Raw genomic sequence first — 12787 nt, forward strand, 5'->3', positions numbered from 1 at the left:
CTGCCGGGTGTGGAACGCAGCGTCTGCAGGTGAGGCCTGGCATGCCCTGAAACCCGCGGCTTTCAGGCAGGTCCTGTGAGCGGCGGACTTCAATTTACATGCTTTTGGGGACTTCGAAAAACTTCCAGGTGCGAATCCGGACCCCTGCTTAGGTAGTGTAAGCCGTGTGGTAATAGGCTTTTTATTATTACCCAAGTTCGTTTTATCTGTCTCACTTAAATTAAGCCCTTGCAAACTCTTGGCATAGCCGAGGAGGTGGTAAACGGTAGCATGTGGGTGAAATGAATGGTGTCATTGATGGAAAGAAAGCCCCTTAGTCTGGCTTTGAGAGTAGACGAAATGGAATGTAAAAATCTAATGTGTTACCTTTTTCAGGCAGATCTCAGATCATTGCTATAAAAGTAATCTGTTCGTTTCTGAATTAGTAGATTTATGACATGAAGATTTTTGTGAAACTACTTGTATGCATTCCTGACAAATGTACTTCATAACCAGAATTCAGAGCAGTGAAATTTCAGTCTTTGCTTCAATATATATTTGTATAATCCCTAAATGTGTGTAGAAACAAGAGACAGCACTGCTTACATATCTTGATTGTGGGCCCAACATGTTTACTGACCATTTTCAAATAATATTGTTTGCTACTAGTATCCACTTCAAGCTTGCTGATTATTTGATATCCTGTTAAAGAGTTTGTCCAAAAGAACTTTCCCTAAAAGGATTGTTTATAAGTTGCTTTTCAGATATGATTAATGAAACAGATTGGATTTCTATTCACAAAAAGGTCAATTCAGAAGACGAGATAAAAGTCTTTAGAAAACAGTTGTATGTGAGGAATGATTAACCTCTTAGGGAAGCCAGTTTCTGTAGCATGTTGATACAGATTTTTTTCATGGGTTAAGGCCGTTATATTTTGGAAGCTGCAATCAGGAAATTTCATGGCTTAGCCCGTATTTTCAAACTCTTATAATCTGTCTTTGTAGCGTATGATAAACCTCGCAGAGTTGACCCCTTACATCCTGTGTTCCATCTGCAAAGGTTACTTTATTGATGCTACAACTATTACAGAATGTCTGCACACCTGTAAGTATCAGTATTGTCATTCTAAGAGTCTAGTTGCAAATTCAAATAAGAATCAGCTGTTCTTATGTTGTGGCTTCACAAAGATAATTCTGTTTGAAGTGAATGTGTGTTGTGTTTATTCTGTTCCTTAAGGAAAATATATTTGTGGATGTTTTAAGCATCAGAAAACAAAAATAGAGCTGCTACATACATTTTTTAAATATTTTTTTTTAAGTAGGCTCTAGAAATTTGAGTGTGTAACTGAGAAAAGAAAGTTGAGTGGCTTTGCTCCTAAAGGAATAGAGTGTTTCCTAACCTGTTGCTGATAGGAGCTTGTAATTTCCCAAAACTCAGTAAGTGGCTGTGTGGAAATACCAGTTCGGATATAGAAATGGTTATATGCACCCATGGAACAGTTAGTCTATAATTTGATGAATAGAAATAGATGGATAATAAAAAACTGATTTGAGTGTTTTAGTCCTCAATAATTAGCAATATTAATAGAATAATCCCAATTGAATATTTGGGAATGTTGTATCCTGTACAGTCAGAAAGCTGCTGTTTACTTGAGTTTGAAAGTTGAAAGACTTGCTTCATTTTGTCTCTGACAAATTTTTGGGTGTAGGTCTGGGTGTAATTGTTCCTCTTGCTTGAAAAGATGGTATTGTATAACAGACGTGACTTTTATGTTTTGGGTTTTTTTCTTTACAGTTTGTAAAAGCTGCATAGTGAGACACTTCTACTATAGCAACAGATGTCCAAAATGCAATATTGTTGTACATCAGACACAGCCCCTTTATAATATCAGGTAATAAGTTCATGCCATTTTTATAGTTATAATTTTTTTCAAGTTTTGCTGCTTGCTTTTAAATGTTTTGTTTTACAGACTTGTAGTGCTTTCCTATTTCAAATGAAGGAATAGGTACAAAAAATGCAGTGTCCTTTGTTGTTTTAAGCTTCATCTCAATAGTGAAGATAAAACAAGAAATTGAGTATTTTTATCTAGTTTGTATCCCTTTCTAGGGTTTGTTATCCCCCACTTTGGGCATTTTTATGCATTTGCTCGGTGTTACAGGTGATATAAGATCTTTAACTATTTACTTAGATTTTCTTTTAGACAAAGCTATGTTGGCATGGTATACTTATTAACTCTGACAATTGAGGTTTAGTTTCCTGAACTGTTCATGAATTCTTGAAGGGTGGTGCTTTTAACTTCACATGGCTTCTTCTGTGGAAGCTCTGCTGTCAGGATATGAATTTAGACAGATGGAGTTGCTGCTCTGTCATTCTTCTCTTTACATATTTCAACAGTGTCTTTGTCATCAGTTACAATTTAATGAAAACCATTCTGCGTTGCACCAAAGACACTCTCATTTTTTTCTCTTTAATAGACTGGATCGGCAACTGCAAGATATAGTCTACAAATTAGTTGTCAATTTGGAGGAAAGTAAGTCCCTTTATTACCATCTAGAGATTGAAAAGACTGAACAGAAAACAGTAATTCAAAGCCCTGTTTCTACTCTGGGCTCTTTAAAATAGTTTTGTAATGTTTGGTTACATCTTAATGAATTAGCTGTGCTAACTGGCATCTTTGTGGCTGATAAATGCTATTATGGATAGCAGTATGTACCCTGTCTCATGAAACACAGGTGTCGCTATATCCAGGTAGTATTTCATAGTCATGCCTCATATTTTTGTGTAAGTACAGAAAATACCACTCTGTCTAATAAGTTCACTTGCCTCCATTGAAAAGAAGTTGCGAAGACGAATTCTCTCAAATGCTTTTATTTTCGTCCTGGCTGCCACATTTTTTTTTTTTTTTTTTTTTTTTTTTTTTAATTTAAGGTGTGTTGACTGTTACATGTCATTTACCTTGAACTGGGGGAGCAAATTAATGCGCACAGCCCACCAGGGTGGACTAAATGTAATGTACACATCTAGTGAATATATGTAGACTATAGATGGTATAAAAAAAAGTCATGACAGCCAGAAGGATACTACATTTTGCAGCTATTTCAGCATGATTTATGGCCAGTTTCTCTGATTTCTTCCCAGTTTTTACTAACAAACTCTTAGTCTAGTTATCTTGAGTGTCCCAGCCTCATATGGAATACTAGTGATGGTGATGGTCTGTAGGAACTTGGAAAGTTTTACTGCTCTGACCGTTGGAAATTATATGGATATTCTCAGCATCTGAAATAACATTCCAATATGTTCTGTATTGTGGCTTTTTTTCAGGAGAGAAAAAACAAATGCATGATTTCTATAAAGAAAGAGGATTAGAAGTGCCCAAACCAGGTGAGCTGTAATCACTTTAGAGGATACTGTTAAGGAAATATGTACTACACCATTTTTTCTTAAGGGCTTTCCTTGAAATACTAGCTCACAACTGAAGAAGATATGTAGTATTGGAGGTACAGGATTCTTGGTTGTCTGATTACTGTAACTTGTCACAGTTCTCGGATTACAAAAGTAGATGAAACTGGCAGCACTTAAACCCAGATTGCATTTGGATTCTTTTTAAACAGATCATGTTTTGCCTACAACCAGGAAATACATATAAATGTGTGTTAATTTTATTTTATGGCCCTTAATAAATACTAGATGTTACAAAGGAGTAAAAAATAAGAACTTCAAAGTCTGTTGACAGATGAGGGATTATTGTAATTATTTTTTTGTCTTACTATCAAATAAACAGCTCTTTGAGAAGTTCCATGCTGAAAGCTAATAAAATGCTTGTTCAGACACACAGCATGAAATGTATGAAGAGCTGATTTAGTAAAAAAAAAAAAAAAATAGGATGAATTGTATGGGCTCTTTTTCCTTATGAGCTCATCTTCTTTGCTTGGCCCATGTTAGCATCTTATGCTGCTTATTATTTCAAGTTATGTTTGCATTTTGGCTATTTGAATATTTTAGCTGTCCCACAGCCAGTTCCAGTGAGCAGAGGAAGACCTCGAAAAGTTCTGGGCTCCGTGTTCCGGATCCCACCAGAACTTGACATCTCCATACTTCTGGAGTTCATTGGGTGAGTTGTGGTCAAACGTAAGAGCCAGTGGCTGAGAGTGCTGCTTGTGTGTGCTCAACCGCCAACTGGCTCTTAGTTTTCATTGAATGCGCGTTTCCCCCATCTTGAATAGCAGTGGGGACCTGGTTTTAACTTACAGTGCAATAGTGACAGCCAACTATATATAGGTAGATGATGCAGATAATTAAACGTGTAAATTGTTAAATTAAACTGCCCATGAAAAACTAGGGAGAATTCAATAGTTTTAAAACTTACACTTCCTTAGTCTCTGTAGCAGACAGATATTTCATCATTCAGTTAACTGAGACTACACTACTTTGTTAAAAATAAACACATGTAAGTGGCATTACCATTAATGCTGACAGTGCCAGGACCTGCTCATGTAACTTGGGGACTGCGACTACAAACTGGGCAGCAACGTTCTCGTAAATGTTATAGGTGGGGGTAGTAATGTGGTCTACTGTTAAGTTTGCCTGACAGTTTCCCAGACTTTAATAAACTATGCTGAAGCTTTTGTATTGGGAGTCACCTTTAGCCATGGGTTGTGGGGGGGAAATCTAGCCCAAACATGAGTTGTTTTCAGGAACACAAGAAGGAGAAATTGTATTGCTTTGGCCGTACGCAGATTTATATGTTAGTGATTGAGAGAGAGTAACTGAAAAAGGATTGCAACCTGTAACTACTCTGCTAGCACCACACAGTGCAGAACCTTAATTGTGGAGGGAAGTGGCTTGACTCTCGTGCAACTCTTATTCCTCTATGCACATTGTGCCTGCTTTTGGCCTGACTTTGTCCGAACAAAACGTTCAGGGAATTCCAATAAGTGATCATAGCAAACTATTACACAAATGATGTAAAATCAAACCCTCAGAAATTGGGAAATTCTATCTGCAAAGCATACTATTCAACCTCACTCTTTTTAGACATCCTGTCCTGGTCTTTTTATCTGTTATGCCCAGCGTCTCCACTGTGTCTCACTTTATTCAGAGTACAGAACAAATTTGCTCCATGGGTAAATGTTGGTCAGGTGATGTGTGGTTCTTTGTTTTGTTGGCTTTATTTTTGTGTTGTCCATCATGTGGCTGCTTTATTTCTTTAAATGGATGAGGAGTGGGACTGCAGGCAGAAAATAGAAGGTCTTAGAGCTAAACCTCTAGGGAACAATGCCTGACTGCTATAGAATGTCCTTGTGAATCCACATATGTGACTTAACTTCAGTGTTTATTTCTTCATGCCTGACTTGCAGAAGTGCTGAATGCTGACAGGCGCAGCTGAAAGCAGTGGCAGTCATGACTAAAACTATAGTATCAAGTGTTCTGCAGACAAATTCAATCTTGGATGTCCCAAATTGGGCACTTGCAATTCTTGGTTACCTTTCAACACAGTCGGTCTCAGGTTCTTCTTTTTAAACAAGGTATTATACTGCCATTCTGCTGAGTAGTATGGAACAGAAATACATTCATGTGTTGAGACTGAGGAAATTAACGGTTTTGCATTAAAAGCAGGTTTGTCATAAGTAAAGCCAAGAGCCATGTGTTGAACAGGAGAGGAAAGGCTCTATATAGCTGTTCAGCCTGTGACCATTGTGTATTATATACTTGAAACTTAAGTGTAGTTTTTAATTGTACTTATAAAGGCTTTTTTCCCTTTAATGAATGTGGTATAAAACATACGATGTAATTAGTACAGGGTCCCAGTGACCTGGTGCTCAGGCATGCTTTTTACCCCACTGGGTAAAACATGATTAAATGGATAAATACAGACATAAGGTAAGATTCTTTGACTAAAATCTCAGTAGAAAAGAGTAAGTATAATGCTATTTACCCTACATTTATATTGGATTAGGAATGTTAGGAAAATACGGAGTTCTTTTACTGCCTTGGCTGTGACTGTATGTCATTACGTTACCATCTAGATATGAGTTTGAGGGATGCCCGTTCTGGGACCCATGATGGGTACCAGACACTGCTGTGCTGGCCCGGCAGGTGGCAGAGGGAGCATGCTTTCGTACCAACAGCTTCACATCTATCTCAGTCAAAAATTACTTAAAAAATGGGAATTAGATGTTTGTTCCTTTTCAGGTTAGAACACTTGGTGACTCTATAGGAAAGCTTCCTTAGATTGTCTTGACTGCAGGATTAGATACAGTTTGAACTCATTGTAGTTAAAGTACTTTGGTTTAGATCTTCACTGTGAAAGTCTCCTGGTTACTAGCCCCTCCTCCCCTGTGATTCTCAGCAGGTACATTTTTCTTTTTTCAGAGCAAGAGAAGGATGTTGGGCAACTTAGACCTCAAAACTAGCAAACGTGTACCTGCCTGTCTGAAACAAAATGACTTTTGAATCTGTGTTGTTGTATTTGTTTTTCTGGTAGTTTTATTTCAAGCTTTCATTTTGGTGTTTTTAGCAAAGTAGGTAATATTATGCAAACACCATCTATACTATGTGAAACTATACACTGTTTTTGTTACTTATATGAAGGGAAGTGCAGAATGTTTTTAAACAAAAGATGATGGCCTAGCAGCATCTACTTTGCAATTTATTTTAGTGACTTTTTTTAACCCTTGATCTTCTTTTATACTTAATATGTTTAAGGGTTAATATGTTTTCCCCTTCAAAGGTTAAAATCAAAGAGCTTTTCTTGGCAATGAGAGATTAAGACAGCTCTTTGGATAAAGAAAACTCAGAGTAGATTAGACCAGCCAACAGAAATTGTTACTTTGAAAGTCTGACTGTCTATATTGTGTCTTTAGAGTGTGTTATCTAGTCTCCTGTGGCTGTGGAATTGTATCAAAAAAAATGACAGCTGTAGTGGAAAAGCTTTTCTATGGTTTTTTTTTTTTAGTAACTTCAAATTGCATTTCAGTGACAGAATTTGATGAGAGTTTTACTTAACTTTGATAACTGGTACATATTTAGCGGTGGAGATACTCAGTTACAGTAATTTGAAGTGCCATGCTAATGTGTGATCTGCACAAGCATTTGTTTACTATATCAAATGGTCAGTAGAAGTATAGTTGATTTAGGGATGTTTGATTTTTGCCCTCTCCAGTGCAATGAAATACTGCATTTTTTCCCTCTCTCATATGTAGATACTTGCTAATGCAATGAAAGAATACTGAAATGTCATGAATTGGGCTTGATTAATTGAGAAATTTATACATTGCACTAGAAGATGGAGGTGTGGATCAGTAATAGATCACATGCTCAGATTGTGTAAATCAATGAACCTCTGTTGAGGCCAGCTGGCAATTTGGTCATTTGCCACCTTTGTGTGTATTTCACCTTCCAGAGAAACACCTGCAGCTTTCCTGAGTTCCTAGATAGCATTAGCATTAATCCTGTGATATAAAGAGTCTGGAAGGCCAACAACTGGCCCAGAGAGCCTCTTTGGTGGTTGGACATGTTCTGTCAGTAGCTTCTTAGGTACTATCTGTTAAAGTTCCAAATGCCAAGGATGATGAAGTATGGATGTTTAAGCAGCGTTAATACTGCAACCTATTCCTACAAAAATGAATGTTATGTTGTGTTTAAAAATGGCTTTAGGCTGTGTTGGTTTTTTCCATTTCATGTAGGCAAACCTTAAAGTCATAAATAGCTGAGTTTATAAGAAAAATGGGGTACCAAATAACGGGTAGGAGAAAAAGATATATAAATTCAGTCTAATATTATTTCACGTATTAGAGTTTAATGAAAGGAAGAGCCTGATTCAGGAAATAAGCTTGTTATGCCAAACTACTGAATCAATAAGTCACTATTATAATAAAGAGCTTGAGGGTATTAATAACTGTTAACCTTAGCAATATTGATTGTTTTTACTCTTCTCTTGTTTTTCAGAGCTAACGAAGGCACAGGGAATTTTAAGGTGCAGATGTGTTTTGAATTTTTCTTTTATTATTTACTTCAGAAATATGTATAACCTGAATGTATTTAATTTAGCTTGTTTTTCTTACACTGAGTGCAGCCTGAACTTTCATCAGCATGGTAATAACCAACCTTGGATTACAGTGTACTTTCACACCTATTATTGTATAGCATCACAGAATAGGACAAGAATGCTTCTGAGGCTACATAATTAAAGTTTTGGTGGGAGAATGTGAATGATACTGGTGAAACCTCACCTAGGTGATTCTAGCTTCTTATTCTTGCATCTCTTTCCAAAAAGTGCACTACTGTGGCTTTTATTGGCATCCTAAACAAAAATGTAGCCATTGTCTAAAACACTGTTTTTTGAAGAAGATTTTCAATTGTAGTGGAAAGCTTGCATAGGTTATTCGGAGGAAGCATAGCCTGAAGTATAACAGTAATGTAGTAAATTGCTGTGTGCTTAAATATATATTAAAAAAATCGTACAAATTGTCTAGACAGCACAATACACTTCCTTAGCCAGCAGAAAACTTTTCTCCATGCCTTCTCTAACCAAATTTGTTGTCTGAATGGTGGCTGCTCTGCTAAACAAGAAATAGTGTTCCCAGTCCTGGCTAAAGCATACAGCTCTTCTTCCTATACAGATCTTACTGAGCTGCTTCATAGAGGAGCTGTACATTGTTTGCTGCCTTCATGATTCCATATGCTGTAGTTAGAGATGCTCAGAGTGTGTCATTCCACTATTTTGGCTAAACATTTAGAAAACAAGACTCTATTCAAGGCAAGAAAGAGATATAATTTAAAAATACACAGTATATGTTGCATTTAATCTTTCATTGTATTGGAATTGTAGGGCTAAAAGATGGAATGGCACAGAATAATAGAATGTAAGAGACACCTAAGTGGTACAGTTAGCAGCAAAATTTTACTGTTGAAGAATTTGAGAAAAAAGTGTGTTAGTAACTTAAATATGAATTGTCCTGATTGTACCATTTTAGTAATTTCCTTCATGTTTTCAGGTGAGTTGATTTCAGATCAATATATTTTAGGTACAAATTTGACCTGTTGGATATGATTGCAGTTATTCATGCTATTCTTAATAGTAATTACATCTACTATGGCAGAGCTTAGTAGGCAATTTCAAACTCTCAAATATAGAAATACGACATAAATTTAACCATGAGTTGGAATGTGAATACAGTTTCATAAATCAAAATTGATGTGTAGAAGGGGAGCAATGTTCCTGAAAATGTCTGCAGTCAATTTTTTTCATCTGTTACACCCCCTACTCACCTAGCGTGTTTTCTTCTTTGTTACCCTTACATTTCACACTTGTTTTTTCATTGTCTTGCCCTTATATGACCTCCCATCCTTCCTGTCTCATATTTGCCCTTCTTTCTGCTTTGTTTTTTATCATGTTCATTTTGAGCCACAGAAGAATGACTGTAGGTTATTTTATTAACTTGTATGTTCTAATATTAAAATTTGTGTCAGACACTTACTTCCTCTGAAACAAGCTATTCCAATGTGAGTAGTTTTGCCTTCTAAAAAATACTTGTCTCGAACGTCATTAAGGAGTGTTTGTGACTCAGAAAAGGTATTTTTTGTGTGTGTGTGTGTTTTCCCCTGTTAAGCCATAAATATTCATGCTTATTGTAACTGTAGTGTTCTGAGGATGTTAAAGATGAAAGACTGTCCACCATTACTCACAGTGAATAGTTCTGTAGTGCAAATAACCCTACTATCCGTAGACTAAAGTTTGTGTCCATATTTAGACTTAAGAGTTTTAAGAAATGCCACATCTTTTAGCTGGTATTTTTCTCCAGCATTTTCAAGTTCCTTGCTGTATATTAACTCTCTGCTTCGTTCTATCTCTTCTTCCTTTCTACCCTTATTTTCTTTTTCACTACACTTTATATCTTCATGCTTTTTAAAGTCTATTTCATGACCAAGAGGTTTACTCATCAACCTTCTAAATCCCTCTTTCATAGCCATTTCTCACAAAACATTCCTTGATCCATTTTTAGGATTGCTCTGTCCTCAATTACTTGTTTTTCAGTCTTACTTTTTTGAACTGGATGTTGAACTTTATATATAAAGGGGTTTCAACCTTTATTTAGTGGGGATGGGGGAAAGAACAGGTTACAAGGTCTGTGGCCATAAACTGTGATTTATACATGCAGCAAGCATAAATCCAGCATCTTGAAGCTTGAAGCAGCATGGTTCCCTAGTTCAGGTCTGACTGGCATTTCTAGCTCTTATACGTGAATAAATCAAACTATTGTTCCAAAACCACAGTTATCATGGATACATATTTAAATTCATGATTGAATTCAAGGACAGTCCCTGACCCTCTCTGACCCTTCTTTCAAATGAAAAGAATGTGATGAACCTGGATAGTAAATCACAGCTGTTCTGAAGTCAATATAAAAATCCAATTAGTTCACACAAAAGGTAATCCATTTATCAAGCTGAATGCAGTCATCTGCTCTGCCTTTGTGCCTCTTTGCTTAGCCACCTGTATCACCAGTCAGCTGTTTAAAATTTTATCCATAGAAGAGAAACCTATTAAAATTTGAGGCTGGCATAAAAATTGTCTTGTCATTGCAGTCCTTGCTATGGAAGTATTTAGAAGTGATGCACAAAGATTTCAAATCAGTCTTGCCTTTGTGTTCTGCATAGTAGTATATTTTAATTGATTATGGAATTTCATGGACTATTAAGTTGATTCCAGTCCAAGACATGGAATGCTAAAGGACTTAGGCTCCATGTGTTATAAAATATCATGGTTTAATTAAGTGAAGCATGTTTGATATACAGGCCCAATTTGGGAGAAATAAGGAAACTCTAGGAAATAGTTGATGTGCTTCTGTTGAGTAAATGCTTGTGGGTGGAGAAGTTCTTAAAATGCTGTGTAATGCTAATTTCTATGCGGAATTAATAGCAAATATCTTTCTTTGGTACCTCAATAGCAAAATAGGATTGAAGTCAGTAGTTGGTTATTTTTAAATGTTGTTTTAAATAGCAGGAAGTTTGAATCTGGAGTCTTAATACATATTTAATCTTTTACCTATGAGGTAATCTGGAAGTAGATCAGAGAAGGGTCCAAAAATTTAAGCTGTCTCCCTCTGTTATTGGCCTTTCACTTGGATTTGGGGTTTATGAGGAATGATGGCTGAAAATGTAAGTTGTCTTATTTTTATTCTTTATAAAGAATATTTATGTCTTTATTCTTTGCAGCCTTTGGAAAAGAAGTTTGTGCGTGTTTCAGGGGAAGCAACAATTGGACATGTGGAGAAATTCCTCAGAAGAAAAATGGATCTGGACCCTGCTTGTCAGGTATGCCACTTGCAGTGGCACTTAAGTTCGCTGTGATCAACGTAATGCCTGCCTGCGCTTTAGACAGAACATTTCCATTGTTCGTTAGAGTCTGGAAGTAATACTAGTTTTTTTTAATGCAGTAAGGGTTAAAAAATTAAACCTTTTAAATTTTGTGGTCTGTAAGGAACAACTCTCCTAACTCATTTGCAAGATGCTTAAATTTTCATTAGAATACTTTATTATTTGTATAGAGTTTCTAAAGTGCCATGTAATATTTCAGCAGATGAAATTCAAAACCAAAAGATACTGGTACTTGAAAGGTAAAACTGAGTATATAGACAGGAAAATGTGTGAGTGTGGGAAGATATGAAGGCAGAGACAGGTAAGAGCTGAATAACAGTAAAATTTAACTGGATGTTGAAGAAGCAAACGAGGGCTAAGAAAGAATGATACTGTGGATGGATGTGTTGAAATGAAAGGTATGAATGCAAATGTAGGCACGTGCCTCCAAATAAGAATGCAGAGGAGCAGACTATGGTACGAAAGAATATAACTTCCTATTTCTCAACCTTTTTGGTAGGAGCTGCATGTCAAAACCAGTTTTCAATTCTTCAATGTATTTCAGCAACCATTCAGTTGAAAAGGTACAGGAGTTTCGTAATACATGAATAATTCTTAAAGCTGTAAATTACTGATACTGATGTGAATAGGTAAATGGTGGAAGTGCTGGCTTTGGAGTTAAGGCTGTGTTTTCATACAGCAGTAACCATCTGAGACAATACAGCATGACTGTGTAGCTCATTACTGAATATTTATTCATGCCACTTGTCAGTGGTGACAAAGCAAATCAGATATAAATTATTCATCACTGAGGAAGTAATGTATTTTCATTTGCTGGTTTTCTCACAGCTTTTAGGTGGCGGTGACTTGGTATTCTGAAGAAATAAAAGTATCCTCAAAATGAGGCTAGAGAAACTTCTTGCATTAATTGAGTTGTTTATTTAAGGGAAAGGATTGTTTGTTTGGGGTTTCTTTTTAGACAGGTTTATTCTTTGCTGGGTGAGGAACTGGCTGGATGGCCGAGCCCAGAGAGTTGTGGTGAATGGTGTTAAATCCGGCTGGCGGCCGGTCACAAGTGGTGTTCCCCAGGGCTCGGTTCTGGGACTGGTCTTGTTCAATATCTTTATAGATGATCTGGATGAGGGGATCGAGTGCTCCCTCAGTAAGTTTGCAGATGACACCAAGTTGGGTGGGAGTGTTGATCTGCTGGAGGGCAGGAGGGCTCTGCAGAGAGATCTGGACAGGCTGGATCGATGGGCAGAGATCAACTATATGAGGTTTAACAAGGCCAAGTGCCGGGTCCTGCACTTCGGCCACAACCACCCCATGCAACGCTACACACTTGGGGAGTTGTGGCTGGAGAGCTGCCTGGCGGAAAGGGACCTGGGGGTGCTGGCTGACAGGTAGCTGCACATGAGCCGGCAGTGTGCCCAGGTGGCCAAGAAGGCCA

At 37.0% G+C, this 12787-nt stretch overlaps 1 protein-coding gene across 1 annotated transcript in view; it reads left to right on the plus strand.

Moving 5' to 3' along the window:
- Positions 1–983: 983 nt before the first annotated feature.
- Positions 984–12787, plus strand: part of PCGF6 (polycomb group ring finger 6) — a gene marked incomplete at its 5' end in the record, with an annotated part of 25016 nt that continues 13212 nt past the window's right edge. The window contains 7 exons of the mRNA XM_010285786.1: positions 984–1083; positions 1774–1870; positions 2454–2509; positions 3301–3360; positions 3982–4090; positions 7927–7954; positions 11197–11295. Of these exons, the coding sequence (XP_010284088.1) occupies positions 984–1083; positions 1774–1870; positions 2454–2509; positions 3301–3360; positions 3982–4090; positions 7927–7954; positions 11197–11295 (549 nt within the window). The remainder of the gene's footprint in view (positions 1084–1773; positions 1871–2453; positions 2510–3300; positions 3361–3981; positions 4091–7926; positions 7955–11196; positions 11296–12787) is intronic.

Source organism: Phaethon lepturus, unplaced genomic scaffold (assembly GCF_000687285.1).
Source record: "Phaethon lepturus isolate BGI_N335 unplaced genomic scaffold, ASM68728v1 scaffold34100, whole genome shotgun sequence".
NCBI lineage: Eukaryota > Metazoa > Chordata > Aves > Phaethontiformes > Phaethontidae > Phaethon > Phaethon lepturus.